General features: G+C 46.8%; 1 protein-coding gene across 2 annotated transcripts in view; it reads left to right on the forward strand.

Annotated features, from left to right (window-relative positions):
- The window catches only part of RFTN2 (raftlin family member 2), a 527,077-nt gene that overhangs the window by 123,227 nt on the left and 378,653 nt on the right, over nucleotides 1–25,197 (forward strand). For both annotated transcript variants that reach the window (XM_029606043.1, XM_029606044.1), the window contains one exon: nucleotides 24,854–25,057. In XM_029606043.1, coding sequence (XP_029461903.1) covers nucleotides 24,854–25,057 — 204 coding nt within the window. The remainder of the gene's footprint in view (nucleotides 1–24,853; nucleotides 25,058–25,197) is intronic.

Genomic DNA, 25,197 nt, shown 5'->3' on the forward strand with positions numbered 1-25,197 from the left:
ACACCGTTCCCCGGACACAGCAAGGCAGAGGATTTTAATCCCGCTATTTCCTACTTCCAAAGAAAACAGGCGACTTCCGTCCATCCTGGACCTCAGAAATCTCAACAAATTTCTTCAGAAAGGAAAGTTCAGAATGGTGTCTCTCGGCACCATGCTTCCCTTACTACAACAAGGAGGTTGACTCTATTCTCTGGACCTTCAATACACTTCATAGTGAGTCAACAGCATTTTCAATACCAAGTTCTGCCATTCAAACTAGCTTCGACACCTTGTGTATTACACCAAATGCCTAGCAGTGATTGCCGCTCATCTACGAAAAAACAGCATTCATGTGTTTCCTTACCTGGATTGACTCCCTGATAAGGAGTCAATCCGAACAAGGAGTTCTAAATTCTCTAAGACTCACTATAAATCTACTAAATTTGCTGGGATTTCTGATCAACTACCATGAATCCCATTTGGATCTGTCTCATCTCCTTGCCTCTATTGGACCAGATCTGGGCACTACAGTTCAAAAGTCTTTCCTGCCCAACAACCGCGCAGACATCCTATCAAACTGTCCACATCTCTGCGCGCATGCAACATAGCCTCAGCCCATCAATTCTTCCCATTGCTGGGCGACATGGCTTCCACGATCCATGTCACTCCTATGGCCAGACTGTCCATGGGAAAATCTCAATGGACTTTAAAATTTCAGTGGCTCTAAGCCGTTTAACCGCTTTCGTCCCTGATCCATGTCACCGATCCAGTAACCAATTCCTCAGGTGACCTTAGCCACGGTCGCATCCAACTTGGGTTGGAGAGCTCATATTAACAAACTCCAAACCCAAGATGTGTAGACTCCGCTCGAGGAACAGTCTCAGATCAACCTACTGGAGCTTCAAGCCATACATTATGCCCTTTATGCCTTCAAACACTGCCTCTCACACAAAACTGTGTGGATACAGACAGACAACATAGTGGCAATGTGGACTCAAACAAGCAGGGACGCACAGACTCTTATTGGCTCTACTAGCAAGCCGCGCAGATCTGGGCCTGGGTTCGGGCCCTTGCACACTCTATGCATCTCCGGGCCACTTACCTAACAGGCATACCGAACATACTAGCGAACCATCTCAATCGATGTCTCCATCCCCACAAGTGGTCTCTGAACCCATGTGTAGCGAGCAAAATCTTCTAGCACTGAGCTCAACCAACCATCGACCTCTTTGCATCCGAATTGAACCACAAAGTGGACAGATTCTGCTCCCTACACAGGCAACGATATGCGTTAGCTATGGATGCCTTTGCTCGCCCCTGGAACAAAGGCCTCCTATATACGTCTCCTCCGATACCACTCATAGCCAAAAAAAACCTCTTGTGAAGCTACAGCAGGACAGGGGTTTAATGATTCTCATACCCCCGTACTGGCCTCGACCTAACAATCCAGGAACTAATTCGCCTGTCCACAGCTCAATTTCATAACACAAAATTATGGCAATTTATACCATCCGAACCTTCAAATCTTTTCACTAATGTTTTTCAGGTACTTGTAGCTTCACGAAAACCTTCCACACGTAAATCTTACCATTCAAAATGGACAAGATTTACCAAATAGTGTACACAAAAAGGTATTGGCCCCTTTCCTGCCCCACTTCATCTCTATTGGGCTATATAGAGTACCTTTCGGATTCAGGTCTCCAGACATCCTCTGCACAGGTACACCTCACTGCCATTTCAGCGTACACCTCACTGCATTTCAGGGCATCCCCTACCAGGGAGTAGGGGATGCCCTGATAACGGCTCAACCTCTTATGAGTTGGCTTATCATGGACTTGCTACAACTTATGCCTCCTCTACGATCACTGGTTATGGCATGGGACCTAACTGTAGTGCTCACAAGGCTCATGCATTCCCCATTTGAGCCTTTGCATTCCTATGACATTAAAAATTCTAACATGGAAAATTATTTTCCTCGTAGCCATTACATCTGCTAAAAGGGTCAGTGAGTTACAAGCTCTTGTTGCATACTCACCCTTCACTAGGTTCCTCCGTGACCGAGAGGTCCTCCGCACTCACCCTAAATTTCTTCCTAAGGTGTACACAGTGTCTCCCCTTACTCAGTCTATAGTCTGCCCACTCTTTTCCCAAGGCCTCACTCTCACCAGGGCGAGAGGTTTTTGCACACCTTGGACTGAAAGCGTGCACTTGCATTCTATCTAGACCGTGGCATTCTATCTAGACCGCACTGAGGTCCATAGGATGTAGTCCTCACGAAACCCACCTGCCACCCCGCGGAGTTGGGTCCACTTACATTTTGTTATTTTATTTTTCGCTCGCACTTTTTCGCTACAAACGAGACTGAAGGGACACCCCTGTGGACTCCACCTAATGACGTCACCCATATGTGAGGACTACATCCTGCTGTCCTGGGAGAATACCTGTTACAGGTAAGCAACTCTGCTTTCCACGGCCTACAGAGAAAATATCAGAAATCTTTTAAGTGTAAAATCTTAATATTTCATTGACTATTATCTCCTATGACAGAATTCTGTGTATAAAGACAGCTAAATAATAAAACAACTGCAAAGTTTAAAGCTGTAGTATGCATGACAGTAGTCATCATTAAAAATTAAGGAAATATAAAAAATCCTTAGTCAACAATGTTACATAAAATTCCTAGCTGAGCTGATTAGAAAAATCTCATAACATTTAAAAAGTTAAAGCACACTTTTGACTTTGTTTAATGATGATAAAACAGAAAGAGTTTTCAAAATGTTTTAAAAATTGGCTGAAAGCAAGAGAATAAACTTTCTTACATTTTTTATATTTTGTAATCAAAGTTTAACACATGAATAGCTTTAACAGTTGTTTATTAATGAGCAAGTAATGTGTAGAATCTTGCTGCAACAAACTTGGCAGAAAATTTTATGTCATCTTCCTTATAATGTTTAAGACATTAATTAGGGACTAGTTTTTATTGGAAAAATATTTTCCATGCTATAAACAATGCATGAAGAATGCTTACATTGATACATTTTTAAACCAATGCAATTTCAGTAATATTTCACTCGAATGATAGACACATACAAAAGAATTTATATCTGCAAAATGTGGCACATAGCTATACATTCACTTTCCAATAAAAAAGAGTCAAATGTAACACCACAAGTATAAAGTCAAAAAGAAGGGACAACAAACACAACAGTTCTAGAAACAAGACTAGCCTTAACCAAAGAACTTTTTTGATAAGTACAGTCAGCAAGCCAGTCGGTGTGTCTGATCACTTAGCACAGACCACCCAAACATATCAAAAAAATGACTGTTGTCCATTTTGGAAATTTTTTTGCATTGAAAATATTTTTGAAAAAATTTTTCCTACACAAGGAGCCAGATTTTCAAAGGGGTACACGCGTAAGTTATGCACGTACCCCGCAAAAACCTGCCCCAAGCTCCCCCTGCGCGCGCCGAGCCTATGTTGCATAGGCTGCCGGCGCGCGCAAAGCCCCGGGATGCACGTAAGTCCTGGGGCTTTCCTGGGGGGGCGTGTCGCGGCGGCGCATCATCGGGGGTGTTCCAGGGGCGGGGCCGCGGGCATGGTTCTGGCCCGGGGGCGTGGCCTCCGGACCGGAACATGGTGCGCCGGCCCGGCGTGCGCAAGTTATGCCTGCCTCAGGCAGGCGTAACTTTTCCAACAAAGGTAGGGGGGGGGTTTAGATAGGGCTGGGGAAGGGAGAGGAAGGTGCAGGGGGGGTGGAAGGAAAGTTCCCTCCGAGGCCGCTCAGGCTGCCGATTTTGCACAGCCTTGTGTGCACCAACCCTGGATTTTAAAAGATACGCGCAGCTACGCGTGTATCTATTAAAATCCAGCATACTTTTGTTTGCATCGGTCGCGCGAACCAAAGTACGCGCGGGCGCAGTTTTTTAAAATCTACCCCAAGGTGAATGATTGATATGTCTGGGTGGTCTGTGCTAAGTGATCAGACACACCGACTGGCTTGCTGACACCTTGTACTTATCAAAAAAGTTCTTTAGTTAAGGCTAGCCTTATTTCTAGAATTGTTGTGTTTGTTCCCCCTTCTTTTTTACTTTATACATTCACTTTAGCATATCACACTTCATATTGGAATTGCTCTGAGGCTGCGGAATATAGTTGCAGAGGTGAATAAAAAATTTTCAGTAGTTCTTCCAATGTACAAATGTAACGTCCATGTGGTTTTCACTTTTTCCTAGTTCCTTTCTTTTCAGAGCTTAACTATACCTTCAACAAATATGTTTGGCATTTTTCCTAGTCTGAACCTTTTAAGTGCACAGTTAAATGGCCGACAATCAAATAAATTCACCTGTTTTGCTCTAATTGGAGCATTTTTCTCACCAATCCATTCCTTTTAAGTAGCCTCTAAAAGCAAATTAAGGTTTGCTTGCATACTTTGCAGGTGAATTTCTTGCTTTTCCTAATCACAGTAGCAAACATATTGAATTGTGTACTCTTTTTATTCAGCTTTTTTCTAGCTATTTTGTCAAGTTTAGTCTATATCTCCCTCATGATCTCTGTTCAGTTCATTCACTCATCCCCTCTCACAAACCCCTTATTCACCTGGTGCCCCCCTTACAAACCCTTCACTCAACCCAGGTCACACACTCCCACCCACAAATCTCTCACTTACCCTCTGTACTCTTCTCCCCAAGAAACCTCTCACTCATCTCACTTCACTCCCTCCTCACACCACACAAAACCCTCACTTACCCCAGCCTCCCCTCCATCCCAACAAAATCCCTCACTCACACCAGTTCACTCCCTCACCCACCCCATGAAGCCTCCACTTTCCCCAGTTCACTTACTGCCCTTTCCCTGTGGTTCACTCTTTCCCCTCCCGTGATCCCCATTCTGTGCATTCACTCCCACCAATAACCCCGCAATCCCAAGTTCTCTCCCTCCCTGCACCACCTGATCCTCTCACTCACCGGCACTGATGACAGCAAAAAAGGAGGAGGAGGAGGAGAAGGGCGGCCTTGTAGTGCTTCTAGCATGTCCTCCCTCCTCCCCTGCTGGAGACTGAGCATCATGACGTGCTTTGAACCACATAGCAGAAAGTGCCTGGCGTTACTTGGGTTGTCTTGTCACTTCTAGATATGCAGATTAAAATCGAACAAAAGTAAAAGCATTATAGAAACATAGAAATGACGGCAGAAGACCAAACGGCCCATCCAGTCTGCCCAACAAATTTTCGCACCTATTTTTTTTCTCATACTTATCTGTTACTCTTGGCTCTTAGTAACCCTTTGGTTCTATTTACCTTCCACCCCCACCGTTAATGTAGAGAGCAGTGTTGGAGCTGCATCTAAATGAAATATATAGCTTAATTAGTTAGGGGTAGTAACCGCTGCAATAAGCAAGCCACACCCATGCTCATTTGTTTACCCAGACTATCTAATTCAGTCCTTGTTGGTTGTCTGTATATAGATCCACTTTTCTTCATTCCCCCTGCCGTTGAAGCAGAGAGTTATGCTGGATATGCATTGAAAGTGAAGTATCAGTCTTTCTCCCCTGCCGTTGAAGCAGAGAGCTATGTTGGATATGTGTGAAGTATCGGTCTATCTCCCCTGCCGTTGAAGCAGAGAACTATGCTGGATATGTGAGAAGTATCAGTCTTTCTCCCCTGCCGTTGAAGCAGAGAGCTATGCTGGATATGCATTGAAAGTGAAGTATCAGGCTTATTTGGTTTGGGGTAGTAACTGCCGTAAAAAGCAAGCTACTCCCCGCTTTTTTGTGAATGCAAATCTTTTTTTCCACATTCATTCACGTCCTCTAGACTTTATGGATCCACAGTGTTTATCCCACGCCCCTTTGAAGTCTTTCACACTTCTGGTCTTCACCACTTATTTTATTTTATTAAGTAAATGCAAAAGCATATAGAAAAATAGAGAAAATAGAGAACCTCTCTATAAACTACATTGACAGTATATTAGACATCTTTCATTGCTGGCCACCACGGGACTCCATCCAGTGGCAGCCAAAGAGGGAGAGGGCCATATGTGTGTGTGTGTGTGTGTGTGTGTGTATGAGTGTTTGTTTTTGTGTATGTATGTACAGGGGAACCTGTGCGTGAGGGGGAGCTTGTGTGTATGTGTGGGTGGGTGTGTATGGAAGTGTGTATGGAAGTGTGTGTTGGGGGGAGCCTTTGTATTTGTATGTGTGCCTATGTATGTGTATGCTTCTGTGTGGGAGGCAGCCTGTGTGTTTGTGTATGCTCATATTCACTAAAATGTTATCATTCTGTGTTCATTCTTCGTGTAGCAGTCCTTGTTGACAGGTTTCATATCTTTTTCACTGAATAATCAAAATATGAACTACAGAAAAAGAAATATGTCTTTTAGAAGCATAAACAAAAATACCCCAAATTTTAAGCCTAAGTACTACAGTTTACAAAAAGCCACATCATTCTACATTGCCTGTTTATTGCTGTGGGGCGGGATAGCACATTTTAGCCAGAAACCCTAACCCCAAGTATATATGATATGAAATATAGAAAGAGAATTATGAGTCATAGAAGCATTTAAAAAACGCTTGTAAGCCTTATTACTACAGTTTACAAAAAAACCCTCATCTTTCTATGTTGCCTGGTTAATGCTGTGGGGGGCATGGCACTTTTTAACCAAAACCTCCAATGCCAAATATAGTATGGGCAGTGCTACCACATTGCCTATAATAATACTGCCTCTCCAGCTCTCCACAACTAGCATAGCTCTCCCGGGAGAGCTTCAGCCTGCCACTTTCACAGCCAGCAGTTTACCCACTAGTGGGGCCCTGTCATTTTATTTATTTGTTTTTAACAAAATGAAAAATATCTCATAAAACCCATCAAATGCAATCTATCAAATAACAGAAAAAAGATCCTTCTAGAGAACCGCCCCATCTAATCTCTTTATATTATAAAAATATTATGGGCTCTGGGTAATCACCATAGCACATCTGCATATGTGTGCCGAGTGACTTTTGCCTGGAGCTGCTAGGGGGGGTGGAGCTGCTAGGGGGGGTGGGGCTGCTACTGCAGATATCAAGGAGAGAGGCAGACATTGCAGAGCCACACTGTAGGGCCAGAGAGGGAAGAAGAAAAACAAATGGCAGCAGGGCTGGGGGGTTCCCAGGGCCCCACCAGTAGAATTAAAAAAAACAAGCAGTGGCACTGACTGGGCTGGTGGGGTTTCCTGGGCCCCACCAGGTGATGGTTAAAACAAGCAACTGCAGTGACAGGGTTCATGGGATTTCTCTGGCCGCACTAGTGGCAGAAAACTGCCTAGGGGAAGGGGACGTTAGCGAGAGAGGAACAGAGCACGATTGGCTGCAGGACTGATTTCAGAAAGACTCGTGGGGCTTTCCCGGGCCTCACTAGCAAAGTAAGCAGTCTGAGGTGGAGGGAGAAAGAAGAAGAAGCATTTGCGGGCCGATACGGTAAAATAGCGGGTGAGCACCCGCTCTCCCGACGCGCGCACAGGCCACTCTCCTGTGCACGCGATACGGTATTTTAATTTATTTAAATTAGGCCCAGTGGTAAAAAGAGGCGCTAGGGACACTACCGCGTCCCTAGCACCTCTTTTTTGATGGAAGCGGTGGCTGTCAGCAGGTTTGACAACCGATGCCGGCAAAATTGAGTGTCCAGTTTTCGACCTGTAAGCCGCGGGCCCATTTTAAATTTTTTATTTTTTTTATTTTTTACTTTTTAAACTTTCGGGACCTCCGACTTAATATGGCCATGATATTAAGTCAGAGGGTGCACTGAAAAGCAGTTTTTACTCTGCTTTTCTGCCCCGCTGCCCAGAGAAATTAGGTAGGCGCTAATTTCTGAAAGCAAAATGTGCAGCTTGGCTGCACATTTTGCTTTCTGAATCGCACGGGAATACCTAATAGGGCCATCAACATGCATTTGCATGTTGCGGGCGCTATTAGGTTCGGGGGGGTTGGACGCGCGTTTTGGACGCGCTATTACCCCTTACTGAATAAGGGGTAAAGCTAGCGCGTCCAAAACCCGCATCCAAATGCCGGCTAACAGTGAGAGAGGAACACTGTATCGACCCGTTGGAGAGGGAGAGATGGAGGAAGGTCAGTAATGATTACCATATTGGGAGGGGAGAAGGAAGACAGGAATGCTAAAGGACAAAGGTTTGCAAACACAAACCCTCCCGCCACATTACCACCGCCCCCCTTGTCCTCCACACATACGAATATCAACAGCCACACCGCCATACCACCATCTCCCCCACAGACACAGCCCACTACCACTACCACACCTTCCCCTCACACGCACACACCACCAGACTCTCTCCACACATGCACACACTCCCTCCACACACACTACCACCCCTCCATACACTCACCACACATGACCACCTCCACACACACGCGCACATACTCCCCACACACCACTCCTATACCTCATGTGCTCCTCACACACCACCTTCTCCACATATACATACGCATACTCTCCACACATATGCACAAACTCCCCACACACCACCACTTCTCCACACACCCCATCCCCTCAACACTCACACACACACACACACAGACACCACCAGCCCCTCCACACATTCATACACACTACGCCACCCCCAATCCCTGCACACATCTCATACACACCACCATTGCCTCCACCCCACTCCTACCTTCACCACCCCCACCCTCAGACCACGCTGTTCCACTCCTTCCCCACATACACCCAACCCCCACTCATAAACCACTACAATCTCATCTCCTACACACACATCCCACCACCACCAATCCCACCCCTACACACACCCCATACACATACATGAAACCAAGTCCTCCTCACATACATACCACCACTGCTGCCATCCCCCTACCTACACAAATATCCCGCCACCACTAATCCCATACACACACCCCACTACCTCCAAACACCCTATACACATAACCGCTACCAAGCTCCTTCCCTACACATACACCACTGCCTTGCCACCCCCCTTCCTCAACAGACACCATCAACTCCAAACCCCTCACACAACCTTCACTGCCAAACCTCCCCCCACACACAGTCACCACCACTAAACCCCCATATACACACACATGCACAACCAACATCAACCTCTTCCCATACCCAACGAGCACAGAACCACCATCAACCTCTTCCCACACCCTACAAGCACCAACAACCTTTCCACACACATAACAACCACTGCCAAAACCCACACATACACATCAGCAACCACCACCAAACCCCACATGCACACGTATCACCACCAGTGTCCTATCCTCACACATACCACCACTATCATACCCTTTCACACACATACACCCTACCACTACCGCCAACCCACACACACCCCACCACTGCTGCCAACCCCACCACACACACATCCCACTACTACCAACCCCAGAGCCCACACACCATGCCACTATCAACAACCCCCCACGCAAACCACGCACACCACCACTTCCAATTCCCCCTACACACACTCCCCACCACCATTGCCATTAAAACCCCCCACACACTACCACCTACCCCCTACATATATAACCACTACAAAATCCACCACCCCCAAACCCACCACTGCCATCATACCCCTTCACACCCTACCACTGCCAAATCCACACACACACACCCCACCACCACCAACCCCCCCCCCCCCACCCACATACCTGACTACTGCCAAACCTCCGCACACCCCACCACCATTACCATATTCAACATGCTACCTCTACCTCTGCCACCCTCTTCACAAACACCCTACTACCACTGCTATCAAACACCCACACTCATACCACTGCTGGCATGGGGGAAAAATTAAGGATATACTGAATATCCAACACAAACTTTAATTTCAAATTATTATTTGGAGATTGATTGCAATTATGGATAATATTTCTGCCTGTAATAAAAAATTGATAAAATATTATTCTTGGTCTTAAAATTCATCCTTAATATCAGGATAATTTCTTCCTAGAAATACATACTTGGTGGAATATAGTACTATCCTATCTCTGTGGGATGCTGTACTGCTGACTCAAAGTTGGGAATAGATCCAGCATCTATAAATAATCATCTGTTACGCGCCCCGCCCGCAGCCTTCCCGCACACGGGCCTGCTCACCTTCATGGTTCCACAGCGGGTCCCGGGACAACCTCTCTCGCGGTAGTTGCCATCCCTGCCAGGCCCTGGCATCCCACGCCAGGCCTCTGGGTCTCTGGCATGTTAGCCATGCTCTAACGCGCGCGCACGCAGACCGCCCGGACTCATGTAGGGCAAGGGGCGGGTCTTAACTCTGCGGCGCGTCCTGATTGATCCCTCGATATAAGGAAGTTCCTGCCTATGCTTCCTTGTCTTAGCAATCAGGTCAGTTTGTTCTAAGATTGCCTCTGCGTTTGTTCCTGCTCTTGCCTGTTCCTAGTCTCGTTCCAGGATCCTTTTGTTCTATTTCTGTTCCTGACTTGTTCCTGCATCCTAGTTCCTGCGTCCTGCTTGTTCCTGTGTTCGTCTGTCTACCCAAGTAGTACCCTCAGACTGTCTTACTGGTACTGACCTCATCTTGCTCCTGACCTGCCTGCTGCCTGCCTCAAAGACATCAGCTTGCTCCTGACCTGCCTGTCTGCATGCCACCTGCCTCAAAGACCTCAGCTTGCTCCTGACCTGCTTGCCTTCCTGCTGCCTGCCTCAAGACCTCGGCCTGCCTTTGACCTCGTCTGACCTCCGGTACCTGACCCCTGCTTTACTGACCGTTCCTCGGACTGACCTCTAGATCTTGATCTTTGCCTGCCTCACCTTGTCTCTAGATTTCTGGCTCTGTTCCTCGCCTTGATATCACCAACTTTGTTCTGGTTCTCCTTGTTCCAACCAGCCTCCAACTTCGAACCCGATCGCGCTCCCCCTTTGTCCATGGGCACGCCGGAGTTTCATTCTCTCAGGAGACCCTACGAGGCCCACCTAAGTCTAAGCAGCCCGGGTCCCTACTGGCTCCTCCCGGGGGGACCTCGGGCTTCCAGTAGTGAAGCTCTTCACAGCCTCTGTCTCCTCCACTGCTCCGCCCCCTGGGGGCAGTTACCTCCTGTTCCCTTTCAGGAGGCGTTCCTTCACTGTCCCAGGACAAGGGTCCACCCCCAAGCGCAACATCATCAGGTCAACATGGCCCACTTCTCTAGAAGACTTGATCTCCCATGCCGGGAGGATTGATCATCGCCTCCGGCAAAGATGCCTAGAAGTAAAGGCTCCATGCCCTCCTCCAGTACACCCCACAAGTGCACCCTGCACTCCAGCGAAGACTCCTGCACCACCTCCTTCCTCCATGGTAGAACCTATGGAAGTGAATCGTGGGCGATTGTCTCCGACCGAAAATCTCAGTCAGCGAAAGGAGGGGCTCTGCCTTTACTGTGGCACTTCTGGTCATCGTCTGCAGTTTTGCCCCGTCCGTCCGGGAAACTGCAATGCCTGAGCCCGGCGGGGGTCCTGAGCTTGGGCGCAACTGTTTCTGGCCCTCAACTCTTGCTTCCTGTATCCCTGGGCATCAAGGCCCACACCTTCGCGACCACTGCTCTCATCGATACCAGAGCGAGCAATAGCTTCATTACGGACGACATCGTCAAAATCTTGAAAATACCTCTCCAACCCCTAGAGGTGAATCTTTGTATTGCCTCCATCCATGGGGGAACATCTTCCAGGTCTCGTTACTCACCAGGCAGTGGCTATCCGTCTCACTGTAGGTACCCTCCATGAGGAAGAGGCATCTTTCTACGTCCTAAAATTCTCAACTCATCCGGTAATCCTGGGGCTACCCTGGCTCCAGGTCCACGAAACCCAGTTCGATTGGCAGTCCCTGCAGTTGGTACAGTGGGGCCCAAAATGCCAAAAGACTTGTTTGCACCCGGTATCCCCTGTGATACCCGTCTTGAAATCAGTTACCCTTCCAGGTTTACCTCTGCAGTATTCTGACTTCAGCGATGTGTTCTCTAAGCAGAAAGCGGATACCCTGCCTCCATTATGCAAGTTCAACTGTCCTATTGAACTTCTGCCGGGCACTACGCCTCTCAAAGGCAGAACCTATCTGTTGTCCCAGCCTGAGACTCAGGCTATGTCAGAGTACATTAAAGAGAATCTAGAGAAAGGCTTTATCTGTCCATCTGATTCCCCCGCAGAAGCGGGGTTCTTCTTCGTGAAGAGAAAGGATGGTGGACTACATCCCTGTATTGATTACAGGGGTCTCAACGCAATAACTCGTAAGGATCGATACCCGCTACCCCTCATTAGCGAACTGTTCGATCGCCTCGAAGGAGCATGAATCTTTTCCAAACTGGACCTGAGAGGTGCGTATAATTTGGTACGCATCCAACCTGATGACATTTGGAAGACGGCGTTTAATACAAGAGACGGCCACTACGAATACATGGTAATGCCTTTTGGACTATGTAACACTCCAGCTGTCTTTCAAAGCCTCATGAATGAAATCTTCCGAGATCTCATGTACAATTTCGAAGTTGTATACTTCGACGACATTCTGATCTTCTCTAAGGACATAGAATCCCATCGTGAACACATCTGCATCGTCCTCCAACGTCTGAGAGAGAATCATTTGTATGCAAAACTGGAGAAATGTCTGTTTGAGCGGAATCACTTACCCTTTTTGGGTTACATCATCTCTGATCGTGGATTCTCAATGGACCCAGAAAAACTTCAGGGAATCCGCAACTGGCCTCAGTCAGTAGGCCTTCGGGCGTTGCAACGCTTTCTAGGCTTCACCAATTACTACCGAAGCTTCACTGCAAATTACTCCTCCGTAGTTGCCCCACTCACTGATATGACTAGAAAAGGGGTCAACACCCGAGTTTGAATGCCAAAAGCAATTGCTGCCTTCCAGAGGATTAAAGAAGCCTTCAGCTCAGGTCCCTGTCTCTTTCATCCAGATCCCAAGCATCCATTTGTTGTGGAGGTCAACGCCTCAGCGATCGGCGCCGGAGCCGTTCTGAGTCAACGCTCTCCCACGGGCAAGCTAACCCCCTGCTCGTTTTACTCTCATAAGTTTTCCCCCACGGAGCAACGTTACACGTTGGTGACCGTGAACTCCTTGCGGTCAAACTAGTGCTTCAAGAGTGGTGCCCCTGGTTGGAAGGGGCGCAACATAAGTTTACCATCTTCACTGACCACAAGAACCTCGAACATCTCAAAGAGGCTCAACTTTTGAACCCCCGTCAGGCCCGGTGGGCCTTATTCTTCGAGAGGTTTGACTTTAACCTTTGCTTTCGTCCTGGTTCCAAGAACTTGCACGCTGATGCGCTGTCCAGATCATTCGAGCCTGAAGACGTCCTGGAAGTTCCTAGCTTCATTATCGACCCTGCTTGTATTTCCCTTGCTGCGACTACCACAGTCCCTGTTGGAAAGACCGTCATTCCTCCCCAGCTACGTGAGCGAGTCTTAAAGTGGGCCCATCACTCCAAACTGGCACGCCATCCTGGTTGTGCCAGGACCCTGGAAATGCTGCGAAGGCACTATTGGTGGCCTACTATGGTGCAAGATTCACAAAACTACATGGACTCATGTCCCACTTGCACCTAGCAAAAACTGCCAACAGGGAAGCCTTGGGGCTTGCTTCAGCCTCTCCCAGCACCTACCGAGCCATGGTCCAGCATTTCAACGGACTTTATTACTGATCTACCTCCTTCCCAGAATAACATGGTGATTTGGGTCGTCATCAACCGTTTCTCGAAAATGGGTTACTTTATCCCCTTGCCGGGCCTTCCTTCAGAACTAGCAAAACTCTTCCTGAAGAACATCTTTCACCTCCACGGACTCCCCATGGAGATTGTGTCCGATCGGGGACCACAGTTTGCTGCCAAGTATTGGCGTTCCTTGTGTCAAAAGTTCGATATTTCCCTGAGTTATACGTCGGCCCACCATCCCCAGGCCAATGGGCAGACCGAAAGGACCAATCGGACCTTAAAGACATTCCTACGCTCCTATGTAAATGATCAGCAAAATAATTGGTCAGATCTTCTTCCCTGGGCTGAGCTGTTGCACAATACTCATGTCACAGCAGCCACCGACATATCCCAGTTTGCAGTAGTCTTCGGACGGCAGCCCCGACTGCCTCTTCCTGTTCCTCTGACGGTTCCATCTCCAGCGGCTCAATCCATGGCTCAAACCATTCGCCAAGTGTGGACCCGGGTGAAGGAGTGACTTTCGCAAGCTGCTGAATGTGCCAAGCGATCTTCTGATCTCCATAGATGACCCGCTCCACTCTTTCGACCTGGCCAGAAAGTATGGCTGAATGCTCGACATATTTGACTGAGACTTCCCTCTCACCGTCTGGCTCCAAAATACATAGGACCATTTCCTGTGATCCGAAGAGTGGGAGCTGTCTCATTTCAACTTCAGCTATCTCGTTCATTGGGTATCCAAAACATGTTTCACGTGTCCCTGTTGAAGCCGTTGGTCCTCTCCTGGCCCTCACGCAAAGACCCTCCTGCTCCACGTATCTCTGCAGAACCTGACACTTCTCTTCAGGTAAGAGAAGTCCTCGATGTCCGGCGACACCCAGGCAAGTGGGAATACCTCTTAGCCTGGGAGGGCTATGGGGCCGAGAATAATTCGTGGGAACTCTCCCAAAACATTCTTGATAAGGATCTCCTGAGGACATTCCATAGAATGTACCCTGAGAAACCACAGCCGCGTAAGGGGAGGCCTAGAAGGGGGGGTACTGTTACGCGCCCTGCCCGCGGCCGTCCCGTGCATGGGCCTGCTCACCTTCATGGTTCCACAGCGGGTCCCGGGACGACCTCCCCTCGCGGTAGTTGCCAGACCTGTAAGGCCCCGGCGTCCCGCAGCGGCGGTCGCCGGGCCTTCCACTGCGCGCCAGGCCTCATGCCGAGGGTCGGCATCCTCTGCCATGTTAGCCATGCCCCTACGCGCACGGACCGCCTGGACTCATGTAGGGCCAAGGGCGGGTCTTAACTCCGCAGCTCGCCCTGATTGATCCCTCGATATAAGGAAGTTCCTGTCTCTACTTCCTTGCCTTGGCAATCGGGTCGGTTTGTTCTAAGATTGCCTCTGCGTTTGTTCCTGCTCTTGCCTGTTCCTAGTCTCGTTCCAGGATCTTTCTGTTCCAGTTCTGTTCCTGACTTGTTCCTGCATCCTAGTTCCTGTGTCCTGCTTGTTCCTGTGTTCGTCTGTCTGTCTACCCAGGTAGTACCCTTGGACTGTCTTACTGGTACTGACCTCAGCTTGCTCCTGACCTGCCTGCCGCCTGCCTCAAAGACCTCAGCTTGCTCCTGACCTGCCTGCCTGCCGCAAGACCTCAGCCTGCCTTTGACCTCATCTGACCTCCGGTACCTGACCCCTGCTTTAGGACTGACCTCTGGATCTTGACCTTTGCCTGCCTGAGCTTGTCTCCGGATTCTGGCTCTGTTCCTCGCATTGTCGTCACCAACTCTGTTCTGGTTCTCCTTGTTCCAACCAGCCTCCAACTTTGAACCCGATCGCGCTCCCCCTGTGTCCGTGGGCACGCCGGATTTTCATTCTCTCAGGAGATCCTGCGAGGCCCACCTAAGACCAAGCGTCCTGGGTTCCTACTGGCTCCTCCTGGGGGGACCTCGGGCTTCTAGTGGTGAAGCTCTTCACAGCCTCTGTCTCCTCCAGTGCTCTTGTTCCCTTTCAGGAGGTGTTCCTTCACTGTCCCAGGACAAGGGTCCACCACCAAGTGCAACATCATCAGGTCAACATGGCCCACACATAGTCCTTAAAGGATCACTACCACCTCTAGGCGAAAGTCTCGCTTTCTTAAAGGGGCTTAAATAATCACTTGTTCACATGTAGAACTGTACTAGAAAATAATTTTCAAAACAACAAAAAACCTTGGTTCTCTGAAGTTTATTGTATTTACATATGACATTTTTAGCAATGCTATTATAACCAGAGTCCCTTGTTTCCTATGGCAGATTTTTCAAGATTCTGTGGCAAAAATTAGCAAATTCTGTGGCAGATTTTTCAAAATTCTATGGCAGTAATGTGGCAAATTAGCATAAAGATTCACACCAAAGACTATCCAAAAAGTCAATATTTTATTGGAAACTATTCATTTTGTTTGTTTTTATATAATATTTAAACTATATGCAAATACAAAATTTACCAAGTATAAAAATCAACTCATTATCTTGCAAAGATAAGTTACAAGCTTTCAACTGTGAAATTGCATTTCTATTTTGAATTGAAATTCATTGCAACCATCCTTTTTTTTATTTTCTTGAGGAAAACGTCTTTATCTTTCCAAATATCTGAGCTTATGTTTGATAAAAATATCCTCAATATCTGTAGTTTGTCATGCTGTTAATTACACAGAAAACTGTGTGCGTACATATTGAGTACATGGTAATAGATACAAAAATGGGATGAATTAACACAAGTTTGAAAATTGTCAATAGTAGTGCAAGTCTGTGAATTGAAATTAATGTTTTCTATGCCAGCTATGGGACACCAGCAGTTGCGGACATTCAAAAACCACATCCAAGTCTTTATTGCAGGTTTATTATTGACCACATATGCAGATGCAAGAACCTTTGTATAAAGATTAATTTCATCTAAATGGATATCAATCAATCCAGGAATTATATTAAAATCATCTTTGGTTTGATAAGGAGTTAAGAGATCTTTGAGGGATCAAATGTTCTGACTGCTTTCTCTGTCTACTCCAACGTCACCCCCTTCTCCTATTCACTTCAGGACAGCAGGAAGGGGGTGGGGAAACAACTGGGTTCCCTGCAAGCTGTTTTTGGGGAGAAGGGCTGGAGAGAAGCAGAGAGAGAGCTGAGACTGAAGGCAAGCAGTCATCCTGTAGCTTTCTTCAAATGATTGAAGTAAGAGGTGGGAAAGCTTTCAGCAATGTTGATTCTGCGGCAGGTTGTCAATTAAGCAGCAACAAGCTAATTTATCCCAGGACAAGCAGGATGCTAGTCCTCACATATGGGTAACATAGGTAATGGAGCCCTATGTACGGAAAACTTCTTTAAAAGTTTCTATGAAACTTTTGACTGGCACCGGAGTGCCTACTGAGCATGCCTAGCATGCTATGGTATTCCCTGCCACAGGGGTCTCTCTTCAGTCTTCTTTTTTCCGCGAAGCCGTTAGCATCGTGGGCTATTAGGAGTCTTGAGGTGATTTTCACCTTGTACGAATTTTGAAAAAATTTGATCAGCCGCAGGGGTTTTTCGATTTTATTACCGGCGGTAACTTTTTTCTGTTATCGATTCCCGGCTGGGAGCGATAACTCTGGGGTTTTTGCCGTCGACGGCCGTCCGGCGCCATGGCCTCCGGCTTCAAAAAGTGCCCTAACTGCACAAGAACTATGTCGATTACCGACCCACATTTTGAATGTGTTCTTTGCTTAGGCAAAGACCACAACATTCAAATGTGTAAGTCTTGTGCTGAAATGACCAGTAAAGGTCGTCGTTTAAGGGCTGAGAAAATGGAGCAGCTTTTCTCCATAAAACTACTTCCACGGGCATCGACGTCAACGCAGTCTTCTCCATCGGCTTCCGTTCGCCAGCTTCTGTTAAAGAAAAAACATCCAGAAGCGGGAGACGCCTCAACTTCATCTCAGTCGATATCATCGAAGGCATCGACTGCTGGAACCGAAAAACAAAAGGAGAAGCATCGCCATCGTCATCGACGGCGGCAGGAGACGATGACCGAAGAGACCTCCACAGGTACGGCCTCTCCGGCAAAGAAAACCCGGACGGAGACGGAGGCTCCAAGGCCTACTACAGGGCGTTCCCCACCGATATCGGTGCCGGGTTCCGAACCTCCTCAGGGCTCTGAGGAGGTATCGGCATCGCCTCCACCGCCTCCCTCCACAGCTGCTCTGTTTTCACCAGCTGTGAGAGTGGAACTTGACTCCCTGATACGTCAAGCGGTGCAACAAGCGCTACGAGAGGCGATTCCACCATCGATGCCGATGCCATCACCATCGATGCCCATTCCGTCGATTCCGAGGTCACCGACGATGGCAGCGGAACCGGAGACGATTCCTACCCCGGTACAGTCACCGATGCCGCGTACGCCTCTACCGATTCCTTCCTCGGTGCCAGCGATGCCAACACCGGTTCCACCGGGGGATGTCAACATCCTGCATCCAGTATTTAACAAACTGGACTCACTGCTGGACATTCTGACCAAACAACTACCAAGGGATCCAGTTCCAGGACCATCTGGTCTACCAAGGCAGATGCCACTAGACCCAGTCCCAGGCCCATCGGGAGTACCAAGGCCTGTTAGGCCTCGCTCGCCTGTGCAACCACATCATGATCCTGGGGACTCTTCCTCTGAGTATTCTTCGGATGAAGAACTATTCTCAGAGCCCTCTCCGCCGGATGACCATAGAAAATCTCCACCAGAAGACCTCTCATTTACTAATTTCGTAAAGGAAATGGCAGACACCATCCCCTTTCCTATCCAGACGGAAGTAGATGAGAGGCAGAAAACTTTGGAAGTCCTACAATTTGTGGACCCTCCCAAAGAAATGTTGGCAATCCCGGTACATGAGGTTTCCCAAGAACTACAGCACAGAATTTGGGAGCACCCAAGTTCTGTACCAGCAGTGAACAAGAGGGCTGAAGCCACTTACCTGGTACAGCCTACTCCAGGATTCCAGAGGTCTCAACTGCCTCACCAATCAGTGGTGGTTGAATCTGCCCAAAAGAAGGCAAAAAGGCAAAAATCCCATGCTTCCTTACCACCTGGAAAGGAAAGTAGATTCCTGTACAATTTAGGAAGAAAGATTTTCCAGGGTTCCATGCTGGTGTCAAAAATTTCTGCTTACCAGCTTTATATAAATCAATACCAAAGGAACTTGTGGAAACAGGTTCAGGAACTCACGCTTTCTCTTCCAGAACAGTTTCAGGAGTCATTCCAAAACATCATACACAAGGGCCTTGACTCGGGCAAGCATGATGTTCGAGCAACTTATGATTGCTTTGAAACAGCAGCAAGATTATCAGCATCAGGCATAGCTGCGAGAAGATGGGCTTGGCTGAAAGCCTCGGATCTTCGCCCAGAGGTTCAGGAGCATTTATCTGATCTTCCATGTCTGGGGGATAACCTCTTTGGGGAGAAGATTAAGGAAGCTGTGGCAACCTTGAGGGACCACACCGAAACCTTAAAACAATTATCCTCTCAGCCTCCAGAACCTCAAGTTTCTTCCAGGAAATTTCCCAGACGTGACACTCGCCGACCGTACTACCGTCCACGTCGGTACTATCCCCCAGCTGGTAGGCCAAGGGCCAATCGCCCAACACAACGCCAACAGCCTAGGCAAAGGCCAACAAGACCTCAGCCACCTCCACAAACAACAACTACTTCTGGTTTCTGAAAAGCCCCAGAGAGCAGCAGCTACATCAACCCGTTTCAGGAAACACCAGTAGGAGGTCGCATACAGTACTTCCACAACAATTGGACCTCCATCACCACCGACCAGTGGGTGTTATCCATCATAACTCACGGATTTCTTAACTATCCCCAAAGAAAATCCACCACGTTACTCTTACACAATAAATCAACATTCCATAATTCTTCAAACAGAATTATCCACCCTTCTGAGAGCCAGGGCTATAGAACCAGTCCCTGGGCCTCAAAAGGGCAGAGGATTCTACTCCAGGTATTTCCTCATTCCAAAGAAAACAGGAGGTCTTCGACCCATTCTAGACCTCAGAAATCTCAACAAATTCCTGAGAAAGGAAAAGTTCAGAATGGTATCCCTAGGCACCATTCTGCCTCTTCTTCAAAGGGGAGATTGGCTCTGCTCTCTGGATCTTCAAGATGCATACGCTCACATCCCCATCTATCCTCCTCATCGCCAGTACCTGCGCTTTCGGATACTAAATCAGCATTTTCAATACAGAGTGCTGCCATTCGGCCTTGCATCAGCACCACGAGTATTCACAAAGTGCATGGCTGCAGCAGTGACACACCTCCACAAGCACAGAGTGCACGTGTTCCCTTATCTGGACGATTGGCTCATCAAAAGTCAATCAAAAGAAGGAGCTCTCACTTCTCTCAAGCTCACCATCCAAGTGCTTCACTCCTTGGGATTCCTCATCAACTACCAGAAATCCCATCTGTCACCAACTCATCTGATACAGTTCATAGGTGCAGAACTAAACACTACACTAGCAACGGCTTTTCTTCCAAGACACCGTGCGCAAACACTTGTCCTGTTGACTCACAATCTTCGCAAATCATTCCAAGTAACCGCTCACCAATGCCTCATTCTTCTAGGGCATATGGCTTCCACAGTTCATGTCACTCCCATGGCCAGATTGACCATGCGCCTACTGCAATGGACACTCAAAGCACAGTGGATACAAGCCACTCAACCAATGTCTACTCCCATTCATATCACACCAGAACTCAGATCTGCACTCCTCTGGTGGACATCAATGGACAACCTGCTCAAAGGCCTACCTTTCCAGCAGCCAGTTCCACAAGTGACTTTGACTACAGATGCATCCACCTTAGGATGGGGAGCACACATTGGTCATCTAAAGACACAGGGCAAGTGGACTCAGCTCGAAGCCTCTTTTCAAATAAACTTCCTGGAGCTTCGAGCTATACGCTATGCGCTACATGCGTTCAAGGACTGCCTATCACACAAGACTGTTCTGATCCAAACGGACAACACAGTAGCCATGTGGTACATCAACAAACAAGGAGGGACAGGTTCTTATCTCCTTTGTCAAGAAGCAGCACAGATTTGGGACTGGGCCCTCACACACTCAATTTTTCTACGGGCCACCTACCTAGCAGGCATCCACAACACAGTAGCGGATCGCCTCAGTCGTCAGTTCCAACCGCATGAATGGTCCTTGGATCCAGCAATAGCATCCAAGATTTTCCAATGCTGGGGTCAACCGACGATAGATCTCTTTGCATCTCAACTCAACTACAAAGTGAACAATTACTGCTCTCTCCTCTGGCAACAAAACAGCCTACCAAAGGACGCGTTTGCTCGCCATTGGAATTCAGGCCTGTTATACGCGTATCCACCGATACCACTCATAACCAAAACATTAGTGAAACTACAACAGGACAAGGGAACTATGATACTCATAGCCCCATATTGGCCTCGACAAGTATGGTTCCCCACACTGCTAGATCTCTCAGTCAGGGATCCAATTCGCCTGGGAGTAGCTCCCAATCTCATAACTCAGGAACAGGGTCAGTTGCGCCATCCCAACCTTCAATCCCTGTCCCTGACAGCATGGATGTTGAAAGCTTGATCTTACAGCCACTCAACCTTCCATCCGCTATATCTCAAGTACTTATAGCTGCACGTAAACCTTCCACTAGAAAGAATTATTCCTACAAATGGAAACGGTTTACTCTGTGGTGCACTCAGAAAGATTTAGATCCTTTCACTTGCCCCACTACCTCGCTACTAGATTACCTTTACCACCTCTCAGACTCTGGTCTTAAGACATCATCTGTAAGGGTACACTTAAGTGCAATCTCAGCTTACCATAACAAGCTGGGGGATGCATCTATCTCCACACAGCCTCTCGTCAGTAAATTCATGAGAGGCCTAACTCACATTAAACCTCCAGTTCATTCCCCAAGTATACAATGGGATCTGAACGTAGTACTCACTAGACTTATGTGTTCTCCTTTTGAACCCATAAATACTTGTGACCTTAAATACCTTACATGGAAAACGGTATTTCTCATAGCCATTACATCTGCCAGAAGGGTCAGTGAACTACAAGCACTAGTCACATATAAGCCTTTTACAAAGTTCCTCCATGACAGGGTAGTCCTCCGGACACATCCAAAATTCCTTCCTAAGGTTGTCACGGAATTTCACTTGAACCAATCAATAGTTTTACCTACATTCTTTCCTAGGCCTCACTCTCATCAAGGAGAAAGAGCCTTACACACTTTGGACTGTAAGCGTGCGTTGTCCTTCTATTTAAACCGCACTACAGCCCAAAGAAAATCCAGTCAGCTGTTTGTTTCCTATGATCCAAACAAGCCAGGTAAAGCAGTGGGTAAGCATACTCTGTCAAACTGGCTAGCAGATTGCATACAGTTCTGTTATGAGAAAGCAGGCCTTACTCTTCAAGGGCGAGTAAAAGCACACTCAATAAGAGCGATGTCTACTTCAACAGCACACCTATGCTCTGTACCTATTCTGGACATTTGCAAAGCAGCAACATGGAGTTCTCTTCATACCTTTGCAGCTCACTACTGCTTAGACAAAGAAGGAAGACAAGATTCAGCCTATGGACAATCCGTCTTAAAGAACTTGTTTCCAGTGTAATCCCAACTCCTTCTACATCCAACCTGCTGTGATTTCGGCTGATTCATTTCAATAACAATACCTTACGGTTACTTCAGCACAAAATGACTCAGCCTCTAGCTTGCTACTCACCCATATGTGAGGACTAGCATCCTGCTTGTCCTGGGATAAAGCAAAATTGCTTACCTTGTAATAGGTGTTATCCCAGGACAGCAGGATGTAGTCCTCACGAAACCCACCCGCCACCCCACAGAGTTGGGTCCGATACGTTTTATTATTTTATTTTTGGCTAATGCTTATTGCTACAAAACAAGACTGAAGAGAGACCCCTGTGGCAGGGAATACCATAGCATGCTGGGCATGCTCAGTAGGCACTCCGGTGCCAGTCAAAAGTTTCATAGAAACTTTTAAAGAAGTTTTCTGTACATAGGGCTCCATTACCGATGTTACCCATATGTGAGGACTACATCCTGCTGTCCTGGGATAACACCTATTACAAGGTAAGCAATTTTGCTTATTACGCAGGAGCCTGGGGCCACTGATGATAACATTGGGCCAACATTAACCATTAGACAAATTAGCATTTCTCATTGTATGGGGGGTTTAACCTCAGCAGACTACATATAGGGCTGGCTTCTGGGATGTGGGACTGCACAAGGGTGCTGAACAATGTTCCCACTAACCTGCATGCGGAACATCTGACACCTGTTCTGCGAGATTATGGGGCCCCATGCAGTTCAAACCACATGACAGCTAAAGTGGCACCAAGTAGGGAAATGGCTGTTGTAGGTTCATCCTAAACCCAAACCACTTGCAGGTCTGACCAATGAGATTCGTTTATACTGGAACCAGATAAGCATCATGACTTTATTCAAGTGCTAAAAAAAAATATACAAAAAATTAGAGAGACCATGACAGTGTTTCCCCACAGCAATGTGTGCTGTTGAAGTATAAAGTTTAAGATTTCTCCAAACAAATAAGTGATCCTGATTAGTGGGTTGATTTTTAGAGGTTCACCCTGAACATTCTGGATGTTGGCTATTTAAACAAACTTTGAAACAAACCCAGAGTATAGGAGTAACATCAATTGGAACGTGCCATCCTTATTCCAGAAGCAGAGAGTTGTGGAAGTCGATGTTGAGAACTAAACGCTGGGCACTCTCCACTCCAGCATGACCCACTATGCAGTAGCCCCATGGTATGTCTTTCTTACTACTGATCTTGTGGCTATTGGTTGCTGAGTGGATGGTGACTAACACTGGGTCCAGCTTTAGGAAAAATAGTGCCTCATCCTCCCATGTCTCATGGGACTATGGGGCCCTACACAGTTTGAAACAGAGACAGGTGTGAAATTGAAAATTACAGAGCAATTTTACTTGGGTGGGAGGAACATTATTTTCCAGGCTCTTGCAAGGGTGCTATTTTCACTAAGGCTGGCCCTGGTTGCATGTATCTCCTCTTGCTGTTCAAAGGTTTTCCTGAAACACAATGGTTCCTGTAGTTGTTGTTCCTATTCCCCAGTGCCATCACTTATACACTTGGCCCTTAAGCTCTATAGTGCTGCTCTTCTGATGTAGCTTTTTCAACTTCCCTCCTTTTTTTCACTACCACCTTCACTTATGCTGCTATCTCGAGTACTGCTCCTGTTCTTGATATTAATTAGAAGGCTGTATTATAATGTGCTTCTGGTGAACTGTATTATCAACAAGGTAGCTAGCACTCAAGGGCCTGATACTCAGCACCACTTAGCTAGATAAGTTCCAATTTATCCAGTTAAGTGGCAGTGTCTGAATATACAGCTGCATTCATCTTAGTTATCTGACTAAGTGATGGGCAGGATGGGGCATACATAAAGGGGAGGAGCAACTTATGAGCTAAGCTAACCGGATCAGTTAGACCTGTTATTTATTTATTTATTTATTGTTTTTGTTATACCGAGTTTCATGATAGGCATCACATCAACCCGGTTTACAAATAACAAGGAGTGTAAAGCATAACGTAACGTAAAAAACAATATTTTCAATAAGAACCTTGAACTTTAAATACAGTGAATCAGAAAAAGGGAGAGGGAAAGTTACAAAAAACAAGGAAAAAAAAAAAAAAAAAAGTTACAAAAAACAAGGAAAATAAACTTGAGATGGAAGGGGAGAAATTGAACAGCACAATATTTACATTTCAGCCTATTATAGAGTAGGTCTAAAGTTAGCCGGATAAACTTATCTGGCTAACTAAAAAGTTATCTGGGTATATTCAGCAGCATGGCTGCATTGCTAAATATCCAAGCCAAGTTAGCTGGATATCTTTGAATATGGACCTCTAAATATACCAGCTGTCTAGTACCACCCATACAAGTTAATGCTGGTTACCACTGCTTAAGAGATCCTGAAAGTGAGAAGTCAGAAAACATTAATCAAGCAGAGAGGGAGGGAATAAAGGAACACTAATAGGTCAACTATGGGCTTAATTTTTTGGAAATCCAGAATGTGGTGACCTGTAGAGAATTCTTTTTTTATGTCCATTTACTAAGCCTTGATGATGTTAATGTTTGGACATTGTAATGAACTCAGATATTTCATGCCATTTTCTCTAGGCAATAAATTATATGCTGTCTTCAATGCATATGAAGATGATTCAATCTGTTGGTCCTACCTTGAGGGTCATCTATCCATGAAAGTTACAAGAAAAGGAACAACTATTAGTACCCTGGAAGCGGACTGGCTAGAGTTAACAACATTTTATTATAAGCAAGGACTGTCTTTAATCGATTCGTTTATATATTGGGAAAACTCTAAAGGTGGGTATTATTCTGAAAAGCATGATCTTTGTCCATATGTTGGTTCTTGTCTTTTCCCTGCATATAAATCAGATGTAAAACTGATCCCTAAGGGGGTAATTTTCAAAGCAATTTGCATGCATTACATGGCCAGGGGCTGA

Source organism: Rhinatrema bivittatum, chromosome 6 (genome assembly GCF_901001135.1).
Source record: "Rhinatrema bivittatum chromosome 6, aRhiBiv1.1, whole genome shotgun sequence".
Classification (NCBI taxonomy): Eukaryota; Metazoa; Chordata; class Amphibia; order Gymnophiona; family Rhinatrematidae; genus Rhinatrema; species Rhinatrema bivittatum.